At 41.5% G+C, this 24,665-nt stretch overlaps 1 protein-coding gene across 1 annotated transcript; it reads right to left on the minus strand.

Annotated features, from left to right (window-relative positions):
* Positions 1 to 23,313: 23,313 nt before the first annotated feature.
* Positions 23,314 to 24,071, minus strand: LOC309337315 (protein S100-A6-like). Its single transcript, XM_081854095.1, has 2 exons — positions 23,902 to 24,071; positions 23,314 to 23,538 (listed from the first exon to the last, which is right to left on the minus strand). Exons 1-2 carry the CDS (start codon positions 23,995 to 23,997, stop codon positions 23,362 to 23,364), a joined length of 273 nt encoding a protein of 90 aa, XP_081710221.1. The 5' UTR covers positions 23,998 to 24,071; the 3' UTR covers positions 23,314 to 23,361.
* Positions 24,072 to 24,665: the final 594 nt, after the last annotated feature.

The raw sequence follows: 24,665 nt of genomic DNA on the forward strand, positions 1-24,665 counted from the left end.
AGACTGTCCAAGTTTCTTTTAAAGATATACAACCAGAAGGAGGGGGAGCAGGGGAGGCCTTGAAGTTGCCCATCAGACTGAATAGGGATACAGATCACCCAGTGAGCTGTACTATATTTCCATTTAAATTACAGCCATTAGTTTTAAATTCGCATTGTACCCATATATATTATCACATGGACATTTTATATAAAAATGTGTCCTCTTTTGCTCTCTTTCTTTGGTCATTTGTTTCCTCTTTTTTGGGTGATATATATGTGGCCACCCTAGAAAATTCTCTTAGCACAAATAGCAAATGTTACCCAGCATTGTATTCTTTCCATGTTTTTGGATGTGTTACCTAGTTAGCAAAATACAAGAATCCCCCCCCCCCCCGGTAACTTGTCTTTCTCAAGTTAGTGGCCTCTTCTCTTTTACTGAGAGCAATATGCCCTCAATTAACATTTTTAATTTCATCACAGTGGGTCACAAGCTGACCTGCTACCGTTGAACCAGAAAGAACTTTTCACCCACATGGTTAATGAGAGAGAAATCTCAGAGCATAGCAGTCATCCTCATTCTCTCTCTCTCTCTGGACAGAGGGTAGGTGGAAATCTCTCAGACACAGTATAACGAAACCACAAAACTATATTTTAAAATTTATAAACCCTCAATAGAGCATGACATGGATGCAAATCCCTAATGTTTGCAAATAATGAAAAAGCATCACTATAAAGCCTTGAACATTGCATTTAATGAAAATGCTGCCTTTTCAACATGGCGGAGTTGTGTCTTTGTCCATAAACACTATTGTGCACATTGAAATCTGGAGTTATGTATCCATATGGGAAGATCTAACTTGCCCTGAACTCTCCCATTCTACAGGGGAAGTGTGGCAAAAAAGGAGCCAGCAATGTCTATGATTTGTTGACATTACTATCTGACCCCTGGTTGTTAAGTCTGTAGGTGGAAGCTTTTACCTTATAGCCTGGAGATAAGCTCAGTGGTTTCCCTTTTTCTGCTTACCATGTCTGCTGACCCTCCTGGCCTTCAGCTTACCCTTTTATTTATTTATAAAAATATTTATACAGTGGTACCTCGGGTTACATACACTTCAGGTTACAGACTCCGCTAACCCAGAAATAGTACCTCGGGTTAAGAACTTTGCTTCAGGATGAGAACAGAAATCATGCTCCAGTGGCGCGGTGGCAGCAAGAGGCCCCATTAGCTAAAGTGGTCTTCAGGTTAAGAACAGTTTCAGGTTAAGAACGGACCTCCGAAACGAATTAAGTTCTTAACCCGAGGTACCACTGTATACAGCCACTCCCAATTCAAGCGTTATGGAGAAATAGACTGGTGTGTCATCAATGTACTGATGACATCATTCTCCCAAACGCCTAATGATCGCTCATAGTGGCTTCATATAGATGTTAAATAGCATTGAGGACAAAATGGTGCTCTCTGGAACCTGACAGATCAAGTGCCAGAGGGTTGGAAAACACTTCTCCAATGCTGATCCCTGTCCATGGAAGTAGGAACAGAACCACTGTAATACACGGCCTCTGATACTCCTCTTTCCAGGTCATGTGCCCAGCAAGACTAAACGGCTTCTGGCGCAATGGGACACTGAGACGGAAGCCAGAGCACACGGAAACACTGTTTACCTTCCCGCCGGAGCGGGAAGCTATTTATCTACTTGCACTTCATGCTTTCGAACTTCTAGGTTGGCGGGAGCTGGGGCAGAACAACGGGAGCTCACTCCGTCGCAGGGATTCGAACCACCGACCTTTAGATCAGCAAGTCCTAGGCTCTGTGGTTTAGACCACAGCACCACCCACTGTGTACTTTTGCATCCATATTACAAATGGGTCCCAGTTCAGGTGACATGGCCTGCTTGACTCTGCTATTGTTATTACCTGCACCAGCCTACCCACACTTTCAAACACCTGCCTGCTAACCATGTGCTTCTTAATTTTAATTCTTATGATTAGTTTAGTACTATGGAAAAAGCATAGCCTGTGTCAATTTCCAATTGTACCTACTGTTCCCTGAGCTAATTATGGGAACCACATGACTGGCTTGTCATGGTATTAGGCTGAATTCATGGGAACCTGTTGCCATTAAAAACAAGCTCCTTCTTTCCTGGGAGTGGCTCGAAGACAATATGGGTTATCTATTTTTTTGTAGATACCATGTTGAATATAAAAATCTGTTAGTTAGTGTTTAGAATAATGGTGATGTGGTGGACCTCCAGGCATGAGGAAACACAGGCAAGGATGAAAACAAGCATTACTTGCATGCATACTGAAAATTTGGGGTGGTATCCAGTGCGACTCAGAGAAGACCCATCGAAGTTAATAGACATGGCTAATTTCAATTGGGTCAACTTTGGGTAGGGCTTAGTTGGCTCCAACCCTAATCTTTCAAAATGATAATTGTTAGATAATCCCACGACAGCTTTCAATTCTATGGCTATGATTTAACTTGGTTTGAGCTTTTAGGCGTGTCAAGAGATATTGTTTTTTCGAGGCACTAAAGATCATTACTGCATTTCTTCTAATTACTTGGCTGTGTAATGCAGACACCTTGGAAATTATTAACCGCAGTTTTACACCAGAATCAAGGTGGTTATTGACTGGTAAAAGAATGCATTAGATTTATGGATGAAAATGGGATTCTAATCCACACTCAGACTCCAAGTGTGGAAACAAGGGAAGTAATTATTTTGGATTAACTAATCTGGAGTAAATGGTGGTAGTTGCAAATGACTGTAATGGATAAATTGATATATAGACTGTGAGTGGAATACTGGTAGAGACTGATCATGGAAAGTGAGGATGGCCTATTGTATTGGCTATATTTTAAGGGGAGCTGTCATCAGTTTTTTAACCTTTTCTGATTCCTTTGGACTTCACTGAGCATTCATTCTGATTTGTTTATGCAGTGATTATACAACAATGAGCAAGTGTCTTAATTTCATTCTGATTTGCCTGCACTGTGGTTCTAAGTCTTCCTGTTAACCGTTCCTCCATTCCTTGTTTCCATTGTATTTCCCCATCCCTTTCCTAACTGCAAAAAATCCACCTGTTTCTTTTTTAAAGTGGATCTGTTGTGCCAGGGTGATGGAGCACTTTGGTCCATTCTAATTGTGCAAACCTAAATTTCTGGTGGGAACTTGAATGCCTCCCGCACAATACTGACAGTGTGGAGACGATCTGTTCCAGGTATGGGTGGAGGGCTGCAACCAAGGAAAATTGATGACTCTCCATCCTGCAGGGATGAGGGGTGGAGATTTTTTAGTCCAAGCCCTGCAGCTTTTGAAATGTGTAATAAGTGCATGGATGTAAACACTTTCCTTCCCATATTTTCTGTTTCCAAGAGAGTTTTTATCCAGTATGTTGTCTAGTGTATTATGAATGAATAAATGCTTATTCAAGAGTAAAAAAAAACCCAGCAACAAAACGTTAGACTGGCCACTCTAGGGAATTGGAGGGGAGCCCCATAACACACACACACATTGCAAACTTGTTCCCTATCACTTCCAGTATATATCACTTCTATCAGCTGTATGAAGCTGAAAGATAGCTTTGTACATCCATCAGAATGGGGAAATATCATAGGACACAGAAACTGCACTGAATATATTTTCTTAATGACTCAAAGAAAAAAAGGGGGGGAAACAACCCCAACCAGCCTGCAAACCATATTTATTCAATGAAAAAGAAATCTGGATTTGGTGCAGAAATATTGAAGGCGCTTGCCCCTTCCACCACTGAGCCCAAATGTCTTTATCAGCCATGTAAATGCAATAAAAGGACACATGCGTAACATTTTAGGCTTTATAGGCAAGAAAGAGAGAAAACTATATAAAATAGCATTCCTGACTTTAAAAAAATTTCCTTTCCTCTCAGCACAGGTTAGAAATGTGTGCATGCATGTTAAAGGGGGAAGCAAAAAAGAGGGGAAAAAGTATATCTGTCTTGCCTTTTCCTAACGAAGTATATCAGTGCATATTATGCTCGGCTTCCTGTGAGAACTGGACAATTTATAAATGCTATTCACGTTTAATTAGTAGTCATTTCTTCTCCATAAGCATATTTACTTGGGTCCTTTGTTCCTACGGCAACCCAGTGAGAACTCCTGCTACAAGAACAGTCTAGACTAATCTAAAAAAAAAAAAAAAAAAAGGAAAAGGAAGGAAAGGGAAGAAAAAAGGAATGGAGATTAATGAGCAACCTTGATATTAAGATTATTTTGCACAGACCAAGTACTGAGACTGAGGAGAGAAGCATTATAAAGAACCCACAGCTAGGAATCTCTTGTATCAAGAAGCCTATTTATAGCAATTATGGATTTTATTTATTCAAGTATGCCTATAGTACACAGAAGTGTGAAAGCGTACTCATTTAGTACTAAGTTCTCTTTAATTGGCCATCAGCTCAGGTAGAGGCTTCTTAAGAAGGAGAGGGAAAAAAATAATTGCAATCCATTTTCAGCCTGGTTTAAAACATTTATCAGGGGAATAGCTGAACAATATTCTCTGCATTTTTGTATTTATGGATGCTCTCCTTACAGACATAGCTGTATTTAAAAACAGGAGGAGTATCTAAATTTACTTAGAGCATTAAAACTAGTCTTGTGCAAGACAGCATTGGAATTAAGAACTTGTATTACACACACACACACACAATTAACATTATCGGAGCCTTTGCCTGGGATGTGAAGGACAGCATGTTGTTTAAAAGCAATCTGAAGTAAATCACACTTGCAAATAAAAGGAAACAATTAGATTTCTTTTTCTTTTGTCTCACAGGTACTCATCTGCTCAGATTAATTTGGATATCTTTGGGGGAAGTGCCCTAAACTGCAAAATAAAATAAGTGTTGAGCCAATAAATGAATTCAAGGAAAAGTCTCCCATGCTGGAACCAAATTATTGTTTTATAGCAAACTAATTGCGGTGGAAGATATAGCTTGCCTTTGGCTTAATATATGCTTTAAATACAACATCATGTATAGAAACAAAATATTTGCATTTCCAAAATTTGCATTTGTGATCTTTGTTACATTTTGTTCTTCTTTAAGAAATTAAACACTCTTGCATCATTTAATTTGCACCATGTTAAAGTAGAAGTATGTCTATGTTGTGGTAAAGGCATTGTAAATGTTGTAGCTCATAATAGTCTAAACAGCTTCATTTAACAGGTAAAATGTTTAAAATGTTTCAAATATTGTGGTCTAACATATTATATTTTGTTCTCTGTGCTGCAAATCTCAAGTTCAAATGTGAAGATTATAGGCTTGAATCTTTTATATCTTTAGCATTTAAAAACCACTCATTTTGTTTGTTTGTTTGCACATACTGAATACACCTGCTGAGCTGGTATTCTGGCTTCAGTACCAAACTTCAATTTGCTCTCTTTAATCTTTATCAATATTTTTAGGCAATTTAACTAACCCTCAACCTCTTTAAGCCTCTTGCCAGCTCCATTTGTTTTTCATATCAGATCCATTATCTGAGCACGATGAGCCACTCTGTCCAATTAGAACTGATCTTATCTTCAGAACATACTTCACCTGATAAAAGTAACGCTAACTAATCGACCATTACAAATATAATGCCTAAATCAAAACATTTATTCAAGCCAATTAGAGGCTCTCTCTTTTAAGACTTGACCTTTATTTCAGGATATCTACTAACTTATATATAAAAAAGCGACAATCAAGCTTTCTTTTCCTTTAAAAAAATTAACCTAGAGTAAGGGCTAAGAGCCAATGAATTGTTACAGGCCAGGGATCTTAGATCCATATGTATATTCCTTTTCCCCACTGTGTGGTGAATTTGCAGCCATTCTGGGTGTGAGTAGATTCATGTGGAATTGTGCTGTGTGGAGAATTGCAACATAGGGCAGTTCCATAACCACTATTTTGTGTAGTTATTTTATCTTGTCGTGTTCATATCCCACCTTTGTTCCATCATGAAACCCTAGGAGGCAAATGTGTGGTTTCCAGGCAGTCACCCATCCAGCCACCAATCAGATCTAGAGATACTTAGCTTTTTCAAAACGATAGGCTTGTTGGTCTCCTGGCCGTACTTCTGTTATGTAGGATAGAGACGTTTTGGTGTTTCGTCTTATGGGGGAACTCACTAGATGTCTCATGTGTTACTTCCAGTGTTGTGGAGCGCTTCACACATTACATTTTTAGGTGTATAAAGTATGGACATGATAAATAGTGCTGTACATGTATTATGTAGTGTGCTTTTCAAGCGAAGAAGAGTGGCGAAAATCTCCCTGTCAAAGGCACTGATTGAAAACCCAGGTTTGCCACTCAATAATGTGTGAAACATCCTTCAGTCTATGATTCTTTGAAGGAGAGAAACCAGATCGATTGCAGGCTGCATACTTTCACATGACTGCAGAAGCCTGCCACACACCATGGGGGGGGGGGGAATCAGTCCTTCAGATAAGCCCACTACCCTCCTTAATATATAAAAGATGGGGAATTTTAAAAAGAAAAGATCACAGTGATTTTAATGTATAGTAGTCGTGTTTCCTTCCTAAAACCCAAGGACATTTTCAGCAACTGCACACAGGAGAAATTAATGAATTTCAGCCAACATACTGCGGGGCGCTTCTTTCTGGTCTATCATTTGTGACCAGAGCCTATCAGTCCTGCATGTGCTTCTGGACTTGTATGAGGTGCATTTTAATACCAAAGAACACAACAACTTAAATGCCATCCCCCTGCTTTGATGAAAAAGCAATATAGGTGAGTAAATAGGGCAAATACCAACAAGTAAGAACACACAAGTTGAGTCAAACAATAAATTCAAATAATATCACTAAATCTACCAGAGGAGGCAGTGTTTGACTGAAGCTTCCCAAGAGGATGTTATTGTGAAAAGGAGGGGGGTGCTGAGAGAAGAAAAAGAACTCTCACAAATGTAGGAATCATTATCACAAATGTAGGAATCATTATCACAAATGTAGGAATCATTATTTTTATACAGTAAATTATCAGTAATAAATATGACCATGCCTGCTTTGATATGATAGTTTTTACATAGTTAATTTTACACCAGGAACGGGTTACATTGCCATTTTCCCATTCTTTTTAAATAATAACAATTAAATTACCCCATCTATTAGTACTTTCTTCTGCTTTTTCTACCCAGATCTCCATATTAATGGATAGGAATCAATAAAGAAACATATGGGAGATTATCAGATGAAATTCCATCTCAAGATCGGAGAGATTTGTATCTTTTTTTTTTAAGGTAACCCCACAGATAATTATTTGTTGTAATTTATGACCCTCCGACAATTAAGATCTAATTTGCCTACCCTTCTGAAAACCATCGTAGTGGTGCATTCTGTAACCTTCATCACCATGTAAATAACAATGCAAGTGATTTGCGTCGAGTCTGTTTAAACCTGATGCACACAGACTCTCTCTCTCACAAACTGCAGCCTCAAAGTGCTGAAACCAAGGCTCTGCTCTTAAAACAGAAGGCATGACATGAAAAAAAAAAGGAAAGGGGGAAAAAAGGAATTGAGATTTGCAGATCTGATAATGAGCCAGTTAATGACATAAATGATACCTCAAGAACCTCACTAAACCATCCAGGTCCTACAATTTAATCTGTAATAAATACTCCTGCATCATTGCGAGATGGCTGCTCATAATGGCAAATGAAATATGCTGGTATGATAGGTACAATAAATCTGGATTTTCCTATGGTTCCCTCAGGCTAGAACAATATGTAACCAGAGTGCGCACTGTCAGGATGAGCAGATCTCAAAGCCATCATAAAATCTAAATGGGGACTAATTAGGAGGCCCTTCCCTTCTAGAGTTACTATTTCTATTGACATTTTCCATGCATGAGCCCCTCCATAACATCATAAGTCACCAAGATAAGAACTCCCTAGATTATAGGGGAAAAGCTTTAATGGAGAAGTTGAACTCAAAGGCGATGCATAAATTTCCCTTTTGATACTACAGGAAGTCTGTGATCAGGACTTTCTTTACAAACTTTCATTCCCTGCACTGAATACTTCTTCATCTTTGGAGAGTTCTGGCCGATAGCATCTCCTCTTTCCCCCAGGTCTGCATTTTAGATACTAACTGCTGTGGGGAACTTTGGCAAGGTTCAGCTATTGTCTCCGAGGGGGAGCTGTTCATAATTTTTACTTCTTCTTGTTGTTTTATTTTGTTTTTGTAGAGGAAAAATTCCTGAGCCATGTGAGTAAATTTGGAGTTGGCCACGGCAGGATGAAAATTTAAAGCAACAGCAGCCCGTTTGGCAATTATTTCATATGCACTGTAGCCCTTAGAATAACGTCAGATGCCAAATTATTTGTTTTTCATGAAGCTAGTCAAACAAATATGCTGAACTCCTCATATTTTTATACCAGAGTGAAAATCACAAGGCCCCTAAGGTTTTCCATTTTGGAGCAATTGATGTTCTGGCAGCCATAAGCACCTATGTCAAGTGTTTTTGAGAGTTAAACCCTTTCAGTTTATCATACCACAGATTTCATGAACAAATCTGTGGTGATGTTGGAATGGGATATTTGAGCATTTTGGTCATTTCTTGACAAACCATTGTCCCGAATTTAAAGACCTGTGGGCTGTCCCACCATAGGTGGAGAAGAGTCCCTCTTTTTCTGCAGTCCCCGCAACAACTCCGAAAAGCTTGTGATATCAAATGGGCAATTTGCACTCCACCCCTGATTCCTACCTCCTATTCTTAAAAATGGGACTGCCATAATACTTCACTAGAGGTAATATTTACCCAGCATTTGCTGGAACACTGAGATCACTTGATTTTCCCCAGGCACAAAAAGTGGTCCCTCTTCCTTTCCACACAGAGAGGAGGCTGCAGTGCTTCATGCTAAAGCAGTAGGGATGTCAGAGAATTCCAACAAAAAATGGAAACAGAAGTGGGAATTGTTGGTGTTATTTACCCCATGTCCAGAATCAAAATTAATCCAGCAAATACCTATCAGTATTCACTGTGGGTGGTTTCCCTGCCCCTGCCCTCAGTCCTCAAGCAATATCTTTTTGATGACTCCCTCTGCCATGTAAATTGCATTTCCTTTGTATTGAAATGAATAGTGTGGAAATCATTACATCATTAAGTGTGTTGGATTAGTAAACTAATATAAATAATGTAAATAATTATGTTAAATAGGGGACAGCGAGACAGATAGCATTGTATTTGGCAGCATCCGAACTGCAGCAGAAGGAAAACAGTGCTGATTGAGGTGAAAACAGGATGGAACGGAAATCACTGCCTTCTTCCATCCCTCTATAGCCATGATGTATAGTTTCTGCTACACCGTCAGCTTCCATTAAAAGGGATAATAAAAATAAAAATAAACTGGCTGCATTACAGATAAGTCTATGCTAACAACCAAGAGATGGAAGAGCAACTTCATGATTCATTCATTCCCTTCCCAGCCCACTTTCTCCTTCACACGAATGCAGCATTTCCTAATACAACCCTTTCCTCGGAGCTATCCTAATTCATTTTAGACTGTTTAGATTTGAGAGACACAAAGTGATGGGGAAATGGGAGCAATTAATCAAACGGAACAATAATTGACAAAGCAAAAACTGTTATGATGTATGATAAATTGTAAATTGAATGCACAATAAGTAATGAGAAGTGAACGGAGTCACCTCCCCACTTTATAAACGAGAAGAACGTGCAATTTGTGTGTTTTTTTGGGGGGGGGGGGGGAAGCAGCAGGCAATGTAAGATTTGGCAGCCACCACCGAACATGGAGTTTTAGTATTTGCTTTCTGGTGTTGCTTCTAGTGATCCAGAGGAGAGGACAGCAACCTGAAGGCATGGTCTGTCTGAACAGCATTTTCAGAGATGCCTTTCTGACAGCTCTTCAAAAGGCTTATAATACAAATGGAAAATTAAGAAACTAGAGGCATCTCAAGAAGAATGGATTCTGGGGAGAATGACTTCTTGGGGCAATGTTGCTGAGCTCATGTCTTGCTAGTGGGCTTCCCAGAGGCATCTGGAGGACCACTGGGAGAACAGGACATAGCTGTCAACTTTCAGGTTTGAAAATAAGGGATCAGCAGCCTCAAAAATAAGGGATCAGCAGCCACACCTGTCCCAGGGACAGTCTACGGGATATCTAACAATCCGGGAGAGCAGCGGAAAGCAGCGGGAAACGGTGCTGGAATAAGGGAATTTCCTGCCAAAAAAAGGGAAGGTTGACAGCTATGGAACAGGATGCTGGACTAGATGGGCTTTTTTGCCCGATCCTGCAGGGCTCTCTTTATGTTCTGTTCTTATGAATTCCAGAAGAACCAGGACCTGACTAATTTTTTAAAAAAGCTGTCAGTTTCCTATGCAGTAGTAGAAGTAATAATAACAATAACAACAATAATAATAACAACTATGGTGATGTTGGTTATCATTTTAAAATGCACATTATATTCTTGAAAACTACTGACTTGAGTAAACAAGCATTTTCTGAAAAGCAGCATTCCTGGAGGATGAGTCTAAATACCCTTCTCTCAACTTTGTGTTTACATAGAGTTATACAGGGGAAATAAGCCTTCTGAGTATTATTAGAGGGCAAACCAGAAGCAGCTGAGTTTATGAAAAAATATCACAAAAATGACTGAGAGGATAGAGATCTATATCCTAAGTCAACTTCAGCTCCATTTCATATTTTTTTAAGGAAAAAAATCATTGGCAGGTGCAATTTACCTTTATTTTGCTGAAGACAGAAAGCTGTTCTTTTGATGCCCAAGAAATAAAGATAAAAGAAAATGCAATCCTGTCAAAGCAGATGCCTTGAATGGCTGGCTGGGTGGGGAGATTCGCTAGATTGGGACATAGGACTTTTGGAAATATATGGAATATATGTGCCTTTAAATGTAAAACACCTATCAGCATACTCTGTCTCTGTCTGTCTCTGTATAAGCACAAGTGATTTTTCTTTCATGCTTGCATTTTAGGGGGACAGGAAGGGTACAAATTCTATTCTTGAAGTCCTGATAAAGTTTCCCATGATGTCTATGAAAGATGTTTATTCTGCAGAACACGGCTGCAAAGTTCAACTACACTGAATGGAACACCCCCTCGGTACTGAATGTGCTCAGAACCACAGCTCCAAAGAAAGTTACGTTTCTGTGGGAACAATCAGGATTATTACTAGACTGGGTTGGCAAACCTATGGCCACAGATCACATCTGGCCCCTGAAATTCTTACACAATCATAAGAAAGTTGCAATTTGAAAACAAAAAGCTTGCCCACCATTTTGCATGCAAAAGAAAACATTTTCCAATTGCACAACCTCAAGTTATTTTGCCATTTAATGTCAAATCTCATTGTTAGGTTCTCCCTGCAGTTGCTCCAGCTATGCAGGGTTGTGTGTTCTTCATAGCTGTGGTTGTGCCCACGTCTCACCCATTTCCCCCCTCATCTGTTCCATAGTAGTGCATCGAAAAATGCAAACCCAATTGGCCAAATCAACCAAAGCAGGGTAGAAGATGTATTTGTTTACTGCGTGTATATCCCACTTTTTTATCCAAGGTGTGTAAGGCCATAGACATGGTTCTCTCTCTTCTCATTTAATCTCCACAACAATCCTGTGAGGTTGTTCGGCTGAGTGGCAGGGACCGACCCAAGATCACACAGTGAGCCTCATGCAAACTGGAGGTGATAGTCCTGCACCCTGACCACAATATCACATTGGCTGTGCTATGCTAGCTTCTTAGTAGGTGGGTCCCTGTTGCTTTCTGGGAGCTAGAGAAATGAGGCAGTGGGGTGGTCAGCGTGGTGTAAACGCACCAGCAGAGCCAATCTGGCACTTCTGCTGGCACATTTGCACTGCCCCAACCGCCCCACTGCCTCCACTGCCATTTCCCTGTACAGTGGTACCTCTAGTTAAGAACTTAATTCGTTCTGGAGATCCATTCTGAACCTGAAACTGTTCTTAACCTGAGGTACCACTTTAGCTAATGGGGCCCCCCGCTGCCGCCGCGCAATTTCTGTTCTCACCCTGAAGCAAAGTTCTTAACCCAAGGTACTATTTCTGGGTTAGCAGAGTTTGTAACCTGAAGCGTCTGTAACCTGAAGCATCTGTAACTGTACGCAACAGCAACCCATGTGCCAGGGAACCTATGTGCCATCCCCACTCCACCTGCCAAGCAAGTTCTGAATGTGCAACCTAGACAGTGATGGCTGTAATGTATCTCCCACTCTATGAAAGCTATTTGTACAAATGACATCAAGCACTTCAACCTCAACTAGTTTTGAGCTGCTTTGGCTGTCACGTGGAAGTAGGAACAAGCTCTGGAGGGTAGGACCCGAATCAATGGCTTCGTGTGACAAGAAAGGAGATTCCGACTAAACATCAGGAAGAACTTTGTGACAGTAAGAGCTCTTCGACAGTGGAGCAGGACTCCCTCAGAAAGCGGTGGACTCCCCTTCCTGGGAAATTTTTGGGTGGCCATCTGTCATGGATGCTTGAATTCAGATTCCTGCATTGCAGGGGGTTAGACTAGATGACCCTCAGGACCCTTCCAACTCTAAAAATCTCTGGTTTTACTACATTCGGGAGTCTGTTGAAGCATGAACTTCACATGCTGAAGCATTCCAAACATGAAACATGCACATTCCCCAAATCCTGTGGTACGATATGGAACAGTCCAAAATTCTAACACTTCTGCCTGTTATTTCATTATAAAGGTGCAGAATAACTCTATAAATCATTGAGTTCTGGATGTGAGGACATGGCAGTTAAGTCATCTGAAGTGGTAGGTAAGCATGACCCCAGTCTAATAGGAGTTCCCTCTCACAGATTTCAGCTGTGCTGTACATAGAACTTTTCCTTGATATTGAATGCCCTCAGGGGCATGGCTTATATAGAAAATGATGTCCTGATCTAATAGCCAGTCTGCATCCAATTATTATTGTTATTATCTGCACATTCTGCCAGAATTGTTGATGTTACCAAATATATCTCTCTTTTTCACTGGCCAGTTGTTATAACTTCCGCATACAGCAAAAGTCGACGTGTTTTTTCATTATCAAATTGTCTTGGAGTTAGGTAATTAACAAATTCATACTCATTCCATATGATGCTCTCTTTAATAGAGTATTATTTTTTACAGTTCATCTCATTTTACACACAGGATTATAGTTAGCAGATTAGTTTAATTAATGTGAGGCAGTCATATTAGTGCTTATCACTTCAACTGTTGTCCAATAGATCTGTCGTTGGCTGAGGATTTATAGGGGATCTAACCACCTGCAACAATTTGGGTACAGGTGTGTGTGTGTGTGTCTTCTTCGTGCCAATAAATGATAAATTGGACATAGAGGCAAGTTTCTCTTAATAGTGCAGTCTCCCTTATTCTAGAGTTTGAGAGTGAAACCCCATTGACCCTGGCAGGATTGTAGAAACTTGGAGCTAATTGTGTTGTATGTGGTTTTTTTAATGCATAAAGTAAAAGATGGTAAGATGACGCTGCAAATGATGACAAATGGAAGCAGATGAATTAAAAAACACACCAAATATCAACATAGAGTTCTAGCTGTAAAGCCCAAAATGAAGCTACACTTTCACATTTCATGCCATGTACATTCCATTCTTGCACAATATTTGCTGTGCAAAAAAAGTAAGTTCAGTACCCAGTATCTCCAGTTAAAAGAATCTGGTAGCAGGTGACAGGAGATTTAGAGCAGAAGGCCTGGGTGATGGCTTGCATCTCCTTGTGGTGCTCTTTTAACCAAGGGGAGAGGCTAAATCTCACCCAGCCATTAGTTCTATAGCATACATTTCTTGATTCTTCGGATGGATTCATATTCTTCACAATGATGTGGTTGCTCCTGTCAAAAAACTCCTTTGCATAGTTCAGGTTCTACTCAGTTGTGGAAGCTACTAGGTGTGCTACTAGTCAGTTGGAATTTCCAGGTACTTAGGATGTTCATTTAAATGTCTACAGAAACCCTATTGTGTTCCATTTTGCTTACTCCCTAGTAAGTGTGCATGCTTACTCCCTAGTAAGTGTATAAGTGTGTGTTATCTGAAGAAGTGTGCATGCACACGAAAGCTCATACCAAGAACTAACTTAGTTGGTCTTTAAGGTGCTACTGGAAGGAATTTTTTTATTTTGTTTTGACTATGGCAGACCAACACGGCTGCCTATCTGTCCCTAGTAAGTGTGTTTAGGATTGTGGCCTAAATAATGGACTTAGCAAAAATGTTAATAGTGTAGCATTCATGTAGAAGTTAATTGTATTTTCCATTCTTTCCCTATCATTTTCTTTTGGGGGAAAAAAGTTATTTGGCAAAAAACTATAAATTAACAACTTTCTGATTTTCCTTTCTTTCTAAAGCTATCCTCTTGTTTTATGACTCCCCGAGTTTGTCAATTTAATATTTTTTTTAAATAAACGATGTGAATTGGAAGTGGGTTTCCGATGCATATCCAAATGGTGCCATCCACAGGGAGCTGGCTGAAGTCCTCTCCTTCTCCTTTCTCCACCACAGGAAGTAGATGGAGCAGCAGGGAACCCATTGCAACGTCTGCCGCCTAAGCCAGCTCAGTAAAGGAGCTCATGGCAGTGGAGAATTAGGCACCAGTCTTGGTTCCCTCTGGAAACAAATGCTGTTGAGGTTTTGCAACATGAGAGGATGCAAAATGTCTTAAGCAGACTCTGTCTCTCTCGAGTCCCAAGAAGAATTTAGCTATTCTTAAGGATTCACCTGAGGCTCCAATACTTTGGCCACCTCATGAGAAGAGAAGACTCCCTGGAAAAGACCCTGATGCTGGGAAAGATGGAGGGCACAAGGAGAAGGGGACAACAGAGGACGAGATGGTTGGACAGTGTTCTCGAAGCTACAAACATGAGTCTGACCAAACTGCGGGAGGCAGTGGAAGACAGGAGTGCCTGGCGTGCTCTGGTCCATGGGGTCACGAAGAGTCGGACACGACTAAACGACTAAACAACAACAAGGATTAACCTTAGAGGGATGCGGGTAGCGCTGTGGGTTAAACCACAGAGCCTAGGACTTGCCGATCAGAAGGTTGGCGGTTCAAATCCCTGCGATGGGGTGAGCTGCTGTTGCTTGGTCCCTGCTCCTGCCAACCTAGCAGTTCGAAAGCACGTCAAAGTACAAGTAGATAAATAGGTACCACTCTGGCAGGAAGGTAAACGGCATTTCTGTGCGCTGCTTTGGTTCGCCAGAAGCAGCTTAGTCATGCTGGCCACATGACCTGGAAGCTGTACGCCGGCTCCCTCGGCCAATAAAGCGAGATGAGCGCCGCAACACCAGAGTCGGTCACGACTGGACCTAATGGGGTCCCTTTACCTTTACCTTTAAGGATTCACCTTAGGTTGTGAAACCAGACTCGTATTGAGTAAGTGCCACTTTTCACCTTTCCATTTTGGGATCCTTTATGTAGGGTCGGTGATCGGGCATGTGTACGTTCCTCCACCCACAGATTTCATGAATAGGCTGTATGGCATGTGCACATAGGGCATCCACAGTGTACAGTATCCTGTTTATGCATGTGCCTGCCTCACAGCTGCATGTGAACAAATCTTAGCCAGTAAGTGGAGTAGGTAGAGAGGTGGCTCACCTTCACATAGCCACATGTTTCTGGACTCCAGCTCCCACCTTCTGAGAGTTCCTGAGACTATGGGCCACGCTGGCTGTGGCTGATGGCAACTGAGAGTATATCATCTATACAGAAATATGTATCATATACATACGCAGAGCACATGGTTGGGATGTGTAGTGGGTGTTTGTGTGTGTGTGTGGGAGAGAGAGAGAGAGAGAGAGAGGGAGAGACAGACAGACAGACAGACAGACAGACAGACAGACAGAGTCTGACCTCAGCTGATGGCAATTATTGCTTCTTCCAAGTTGCAGCACCAAAAAAAGTTATTTGTGGCTGGCAAATCAGCTGCCATTTTGTTGAATACTCCAGGGTAAATCATGAGAAAGAAGTGCTCACAGTGACTGGCATCATTGTTGCCTTGTTATTGGGTTCAGCATGAAATTTAGTAGTAAATAGCAATGCAAAATTCATAAAATTCAATGGTAATGCAGTCAGCATTACCTGACTACACAATATTTTCCACTCAATGGAACACCAAATCCTTTATGGAATAATGAGCTAGGAACTGTGCCAGCCTCCAACTAGTAATTCTCTTATGCTCATTTCCCCTGGTGCGTGCAAGCTATAGAAATATCCAAAATACCATAAGGTGGGGTGGGGGTGGAGACTTTAATCAGATTTTTTTTTTAATAAAAAAGCATGGGGGAGCCAGTGTCACCTTGCAAGCTGATGAATCCAATAACATTGTTAATGGTACCTGGTCTGCAGTAATGGGCCAGCTCCAAAAATGTATCTAGAACTTTGCAAGCAAATAAAATAAACTTTAGGTCTTTTGAGGATTGCCATTTAAATAACGAACGGCATGGCAAAACATAGCAACAAGTAGCGACAAAAAAAGCGACATAGTGAGGCAGTGGGGTGGGGGGAAATGTATCTTGTGCATGTGGAGGAAGGCATGACCCATTCAGAAGCATCTGCCCATGGGAATGACCTCCACAGCCTTAAGTGGCTTGGGATCTGCCAATGCATGCAAAGTCTGTTAGAGAAGTCTATTGTTTGCTGCTGATAATGATATCATGGAGCCATGTGTTTCCAACGTTCTGGATGGCAGCTGGAAAAGTCTGGTGTTTGCTTATTTCTTGCAAAATTATCTACTTGTCTTTACTGTAACTGAAAAGGCCTAAACGCTGCAACTTCTCCTCAGAGGGGAGTTGTGATCATGGATCATGGAATTGTAGAGTTGGAAGGGACCCCCAGGGTCATCTAGTCCAACCCCCTGCAATGCAACATGGGGCTCAAACCCACAACCCTGAGATTAAGAGTCTCGTGCCAGCCCCGTGGTAACTTTTGTTGTTTCTTTCTGTATCTTTTCCAGCTGTATAATACTGTACCCCTTTCTGAGATGAGACAATCAGAACTATACACAGTATTCCAAGTGCAGTTGCTCCATTGATTTGTATAAAGATGTTTTGATATTGGCAGTTTTATTTTTGATTATTTTCCTAATGGGCCTCAGCACAGAATTCACTTTTTTTCCCACAGCAGCCGTCCATAGTGTCAGTGTTTTAATTGGGCTAGCTACCAGTCACTGTATGAGGAGATATGTATGAGGAGATGATATATAGATATAGATATAGATATAGATATAGATATAGATATATAGATATAGATATAGATATAGATATATAGATATAGATATAGATATAGATATAGATATAGATATAGATATAGATATAGATATAGATATAGATATAGATATAGATGGGATGCGAGTGGCGCTGTGGGTTAAACCACAGAGCCTAGGACTTGCTGATCAGAAGGTTGGCGGTTCGAATCCCCGTGACGAGGTGAGCTCCCGTTGCTCAGTCCCTGCTCCTGCCAACCTAGCAGTTCAAAAGCACCTCAAAGTGCAAGTAGATAAATAGGTACCGCTCCAGCGGGAAGGTAAATGGCGTTTCCGTGTGCTGCTCTGGTTCGCCAGAAGCGGCTTAGTCATGCTGGCCACATGTACACCGGCTCCCTTGGCCAATAAAGTGAGATGAGCGCCGCAACTCCAGAGTCAGTCACTACTGGACCTAATGGTCAGGGGTCCCTTTACCTTTATAGATATATTGCCTTGTGTCACTCTGCACTTGCTTATGTTGAACTACACTTGCCATTTAAATGTAGAATTTCCCTGCTTGTAGATATCCTTTTGAAGCTCTTGCTTATCCCTTCTCATTTTCACCACCCTAAATAAGTTGGATGTCATATGCAAATCTGGCCACTTCGTTACCTCCCCTTAATTCCAGATCATCTATGACAAGTTTAAAAGCAATGGGCCTTTGTAAATCCTTGGAAGAACACCACTGTTTGTATCCCTCCATTTCAAAAAGCTATTAACTTATTCCTGTGCTCTGCTTTCTGTCCATTAGCCAGTTACCAATCCATTGCTTATATCCCTCAAAACCCAAAAAGTGCTCATTTATTCCTGTTCTCTGCTTTATTAACCAATTGCCGATCCATAAGAAGACCTCTCCTCATATCTTATGACTGCAAAGTTTGCTCAGGAGTCCTTGGTGACCGACTTTGTCAAAAGCCTTTGAAAGTCCAGGTAAACATGTCAATTGGATCATCCCATCCACATGCTTGTTGACACTCTCAAAGAACTCTAAAAGGTTAGTGAGACAGGATTTATCTTTGGAGAAGCCATGCTGATTTATTTATGTATGCCTCTCAAAGTGGCTGGGGAAGTATATCTCAAAATATACACAATAAAATACAATAACATTAAAAACATCAGTTTCCTCCAAAACACGATTAAAAACCCTCATACACCTAATAATAATAAGCTAGCGTAATAATATTTCAGAGCCAGACTATAGTACAGTTTCCACAGCCCAAGTCATACTTGGCCATGGTAAAAAGACAGCTATTTACAGCTTGTTCAAGAATATTCTTCTTCTGAATGACTTGCTCTCTTTTAAGCTTGATAATTTTAAAACTTTCCACCGATTTACCTGGAACAGACATTAAGCTAATTGGCCTGTAATTTTCTGGACTACCCTCTCCATTCCTTTTTAAAAATTGCCATTAGATTAACAATTTTCCAGACCTCTGGTACAGAGATCAATCTTAGGGAAATATTACATATTTTTATTAGAAGATCAGCAATCTGATGCTCTGCCCGATTTCTATTGGTCCATATGGTCTAGATCTTCATCTGTTGTCAGCACTGCTTGCCTCAGTTCCTCATACTTGCTTCCTTAAAATGGCGGTTCAGACACAGTTATATGCCCTGTGTTTCCTGTGCTCGTGAAGAGGGTCTGTCTCTCTAAATACAGTGTTAGCCATCTGTAGTTTTTTGTAAGATGGAAGAATTTGTATCTGTTGAGCTTCAGGGAGGGTGGTCTGGGTGGTTACACAACAGAGCAGCGGCCAATGTAAAGATTGCTTTCGAATAAGGATGGAATTTTCTGGAAATCTTAATGTCAAAACCTTACAGGCTTTTTCCAGAAAGTAACGCACAAACGCACACCAGTTACACTAAAATACTTTCATGTTATACACATTATTATATGCAGCCTACTACAGTGGTACCTCAGGTTAAGAACTTGATTCGTTCTGGAGGTCCTTTCTTAACCTGAAACTGTTCTTAACCTGAGGTACCACTTAACTAATGGGGCCTCCTGCTGCCGTCGCACGATTTCTGTTCTCACCCTGAAGCAAAGTTCTTAACCCGAGGTACTATTTCTAGGTTAGTGGAGTCTGTAACCTGAAGCATCTGTAACCTGAAGTGTCTGTAACCTGAGGTACCACTGTATTAATTATTATACACAGAACATTATATGCATACTGTATGGCAACAAGCACTGAAATACGAGCTGCCACCATCTGTATTGGCATTCTGCTGTCTTTTGAAGATGCCCCTGTTTGCACAGGTTTTTGCTTGATCACTTGACCTGAAGCTTCTGTTTTAATTGCTGTTTTGATGAGATCCTTTTATTTTATATTTTGATCACGGACATTTATATTTTAATTGTGGTGTATCTTTAAATTATTCCATCTTTTAACAATGTTGCACAATTTGTGTTGTTTTGTTTTGTTTTGTAAACTGCTTTCAAACCATCTGGCCATTAAGTAGCATCTAAATTAATCCGTAAACATAACAATAATAAATACCTCAGTTTTCCTAAAGTTAGGAGAACATAAACAAATGCATATCAAAATGCACTTGACTGTATAAAATAGGTATTACTATAAGATTATGCTCCAGAAATATAGTGTAGCATAGGGCTTGACTCTTTTATATGTATTACATGTATAATATACCGTATTTTTCGCTCTATAAGACGCACCAGACCGCAAGACGCACCTAGTTTTTGGAGGAGGAAAACAAGAAAAAAAATATTCTGAATCTCAGAAGCCAGAACAGCAAGAGGGATCGCTATGCGGTGAAAGCAGCAATCCCTCTTGCTGTTCTGGCTTCTGGGATAGCTGCGCAGCCTGCATTCGCTCCATAAGACGCACACACATTTCCCCTTACTTTTTAGGAGGGAAAAGTGAGTCTTATAGAGCAAAAAATACAGTACATATTGTTGCATATAATTAGTCAAGTTTTTTTTTATAAAAAAATGAATGCATGAATAGCTTGGGCATAGCAGGCACTGTATGCAAGAGAGGTTCAATGTGCAGAAAGTTCTCTTGAGGGAGAACCATCAAAGCCATGTATAAGCCCATGCAGCCCTGTGTAGCTGTACCCAGGACCCACCCAGGTATCAGACTTTGCAAAACCAAACTTTAACAACCCTACTCAGAAGTGAAGATAACAGGAAGTGAGGCAACACCATACTGAGAGCCATTCCATTTTATCTACTGCTTTGCCATGCTTTCATCAAGCCAAAACAGCAAGCCTGTATATCCAGGTGTGTGTTCGGAGTGGTGGTCATCCTCCTCCTTTGCCAGTCACTTAATTGAAGCCTTCTACTGTTACTATGGGACGCGGGTGGCGCTGTGGTCTAAACCACTGAGCCTAAGGCTTGCTGATAGGAAAGTCAGCGGTTCAAATCCTCGCGATGGGGTGAGCTCCCGTTGCTCGGTCCCAGCTCCTGCCAACCTAGCAGTTCGAAAGCACATCAAAGTGCAAGTAGATAAATAGGTACCGCTCCGGCAGGAAGGTAAACGACGTTTCCGTGTGCTGCTCTGGTTTTCCCAGAAGCGGCTTAGCCATGCTGGCCACACGACCCGGAAAAACTGTCTGTGGACAAACGTAGGCTCCCTCGGCCAGTAAAGCGAGATGAGCACCACAACCCCAGAGTCATTTGCGACTGGACTTAACTGTCAGGGGTCCTTTACCTTTACCTTTTACCGTTACTATAGCAGTAAATCTGGTGATCCTTCTAATTAACTGAGCTTGTACTTTAGAAGCTCCTATATGATGCCCATACACAGTTATTGTCACATGATCTGCCAAACCTCCCTGCTGTTGTTGTTGTTTTTTACAATTACCCGTATTTTTCGCTCTATAAGATGCACCAGACCACAAGACGCACCTAGTTTTTGGAGGAGGAAAACAAGAAAAAAAATATTTCTGAATCTCAGAATCTAGCTGCGCAGCCTGCATTCGCTCCATAAGATGCACACACATTTCCTCTTACTTTTTAGGAGGGAAAAAGTGAGTCTTATAGAGCAAAAAATATGGTAATTGGCCCTGTTCATTCTATCGTGGGATAACTGGGATAAGCCTTTTTTTTTTTTAAGAAACGAGCATGCTTATTGTAGCTCTTTACAATACAAAGATGATAACTGGGCAGCACTAACTCCTAGCTGTGTAATGGATTGGAAAATATCATATTTTTCAATGATTTTTCTAGTTCACCTTGATCAACAGAGAGAACACCTGTCTTTTAAAGAGAGCAGTGGCTGCAATTTACAGATCATTGTATCGGCACAAGGAAGGATGGGCTTCATTACTTTTGTAGGCATGGTGTTTTAGTTTTATACAGATGTAGAAAAGTTCCAGTAGCAAGCTAATTGTTTCATGTGTCTCTTGTAGCCCAGATATGCTATACTGAGATTGTGGGGTGGAGGGTTTGCAGCTGAGTTCTATGGCATCTTAGAGCTGTGCAGGTTTATTGGATACAATCTCTCCGCCCCTGCCCCCCTTGCTTTTCTGCCTTTCACAAGGAAGGACTGTAGATCAAGAGTAAAGCATCTGCTTTGCATTCAAAAGGTCCTAGGTTTAATCTCTGGTATCTTCAGACAGAGCTCAGAAATACTTCCTGCCCAAGAATCTGGTGCTACCAGTCAGTGTTGACAGTATTGAGTTAGATGGATCAATAATAACCTGCCTTGGTATATGAGGCAGTTTCCTAAGTTCCTATAGGGAGAAACGTGATGTGATGAGAGCAGCATACTCCACTTGGGAGCTCTCCACGGAAACCCACCACCACCACCTAGAAGTACTGTTTCCCTCTTTCTTGATAGCTCAGTCAGTAGAGCATGGGACACTTAATCTCAGAGTTTGGAGTTCAAGCCCCACGTTGGGCAAAAGATCCCTGCATTGCAGTAGATGGCCTTTGTGGTCCCTTCCACCTCTACAATTCTACGATTCTTTGACTTCATATTAGAAGATAAAACCAGGGCAAGATGTGCATGTTCAAAGCACACACATGCCGTTTTCGCACCCAGAAGAAGGTGGAATGGGGCAGAACAGGGCTGGAACAGGGTCAGGGTCTGGAAGGAGTGAAACAGGCTTTTGCATACTCTGCTGTCCCAGAATGCAACCCCCCCCAGCCCCTACCTTTAAGGTTTTGAGATTGAATAAGATGCAGTTGAATATACCCCCCCCCAAAATAGAAATGATCCTGCCTACATCCCAACGGCACTTAAAAAAACTTTATTTATAAAGAATGGCTTTTTATAATATTGTAGGACTATTACACAGCGAGAAGACTGAGCCATATTGGAGATTCGCTGGTAAGTGTGCATTAATAGGGTACGTGTTCCAGAAATGCAGTATTTAGGAGCCCATATCTGCACCTTTTATTCTAATTCTGCTGAAATGCTGCTCCAGAGGAAATAATTTAACATACGTGTGATTGATGGTTATATGATGAAATATTTTAAATGAGCAATAAAATAGTCAATAAGAAGTAATGTCCAAATTAGAAACCGGCTGGATTATTAGCAATAAATAATTTCTTTCATGGAATTCATATTTCCCCCTTCTGCAGAATGCTTGCATAGGTTATCACTCAGCTTATTGATTAGTACCGGGGGTGGGGGGTGGGTCTGGCCTTTCAACCCAAACCCCCACCCAACACGTTTCCCTCTGATATCTGTGCACGTACCAGCTGTACCACCTTGTACCGGCAACCTTCTGCCCATGGTAGGCTCCATTTTTATGGGCTGAGCCTTGAAGAACAAGGCAATGAATAAATTTCTGACACCTTTGCTGTTGCTTGAAGGTAGGTGGTTCTGCTGGAAGTGAAGGGGTAATTGTTATCCTCTCCACTTCCTCTCTCCAGAGGTTCTCCATGAGCGGGAGGATTTCTTGATCATTTAGGATTTTCTTCCCACCCACCCACCCACCCTCATGAGCCATTATGTGGAGAATCTCTACATGAAACCAGTGCGAGAGGTTATCTGGAGATGTGCACTGAGGTGGCCCCAGTATTTGGCTGACACACAGCTCCAGCTCTCCTCATCAAATCTTTTAAAACTTAAATTTTATGGGACATACAGAGGTATAATCCCGAACCACAAAACCTCAACCCACCGAGGTGTACATTTATGAACTCAAAGCTTCGTTGTAAATCATTACCAGGGCACCCAAGAAAGTGACGTATTCCTGGAAGTTCACCACTTGGTCCCTATTGCAGTCCAGATCTTTCATTAATGCCTGTATCTCTGAGTCCTGCAGTTTCAGTCCAATGGTGAGCTCCTTCTGGATCAGCTCCTTCAATTCCTTCTTGCTTTGTTTTAGTCGTTTAGTCGTGTGCGACTCTTCGTGACCCCATGGACCAGAGCACGCCAGGCACTTCTGTCTTCCACTGCCTCCCGCAGTTTGGTCAGACTCATGTTTGTAGCTTCGAGAACACCGTCCAACCATCTCGTCCTCTGCCGTCCCCTTCTCCTTGTGCCCTCTATCTTTCCCAACATCAGGGTCTTTTCCAGGGAGTCTTCTCTTCTCATGAGGTGGCCAAAGTACTGGAGCCTCAGCTTCACGATCTGTCCTTCGAGTGAGCACTCAGGGCTGATTTCCTTAAGAATGGAGAGGTTTGATCTTCTTGCAGTCCATGGGACTCTCAAGAGTCTCCTCCAGCACCACCTTCTTGCTTAGGGTGTTCTTATCGCCATCCTTGCCGGCGTATTTGTGGAAGGTGACAACCAGCAGGCCAATAGCTTGGTCAAGAGATGCTGCCATAGTGAGAGATCAGAAGCGAGATGGTCCAGTACTGAGTGACAGGAAACGATGGGGAAAGTGGTCTCTCCTCATCAAATCTAAGTGAGGCACTTGGTGCTCTGAATCAGTGCCTGGCCACACAAATGGACTGGGTGAAGGCCAATAAGCGGAGCTTCAGTCCAGACAAGTGCTTGGTTGCCTGTTCAGCTGAATGGGGGTTGACCTGTCTTTGCGGAAGTTGCACTCCTCCTAAAACATTGGGCTAGTATGCTGTGTGTTTTGGATCCAGGCACGGATGCCTCAGTGGATCAGACCTCCTTCTACCAACTTATATCACCCAAGACCATATATGGACAGAGATAGCCGAGCTACAATTATCTACACTCTGCTAACTTCTGTGTGCTTTACTGTGGGACTGTCTTTGAAAATGGTCCAAAACAGGGGTAGCAGAAGTTACAGGTAGGTAGCCGTGTAAGGTGCTTCCAGTAGCACCTTAGAGACCCAACTAAGTTTGTTCTTGGTATGAGCTTTCGTGTGCATGCACACTTCTTCAGATACACTGAAACAGAAGTCACCAGACCCTTATATATAGTGAGAGAGTGGGGAGGGGTATTACTCAGGAGGGTGGTGGGAATGGGTGATTGGCTGATAGGTGTGGTAAACCTGTTGATGACTGTTAACGACTGCAG

Source organism: Podarcis erhardii, assembly GCF_964252035.2.
Source record: "Podarcis erhardii genome assembly, chromosome: 1".
Taxonomy (NCBI): Eukaryota; Metazoa; Chordata; class Lepidosauria; order Squamata; family Lacertidae; genus Podarcis; species Podarcis erhardii.

Excerpts from the sequence above, each read along its gene's own strand:
- LOC309337315 (XM_081854095.1), bottom strand. The coding sequence starts at position 23,997 with ATGGCAGCATCTCTTGACCAAGCTATTGGCCTGCTGGTTGTCACCTTC. Across the intron at positions 23,539-23,901 it reads AGAACACCCTAAGCAAGAAG|GAATTGAAGGAGCTGATCCA; the intron begins GTGGTGCTGGAG and ends CAAAGCAAGAAG.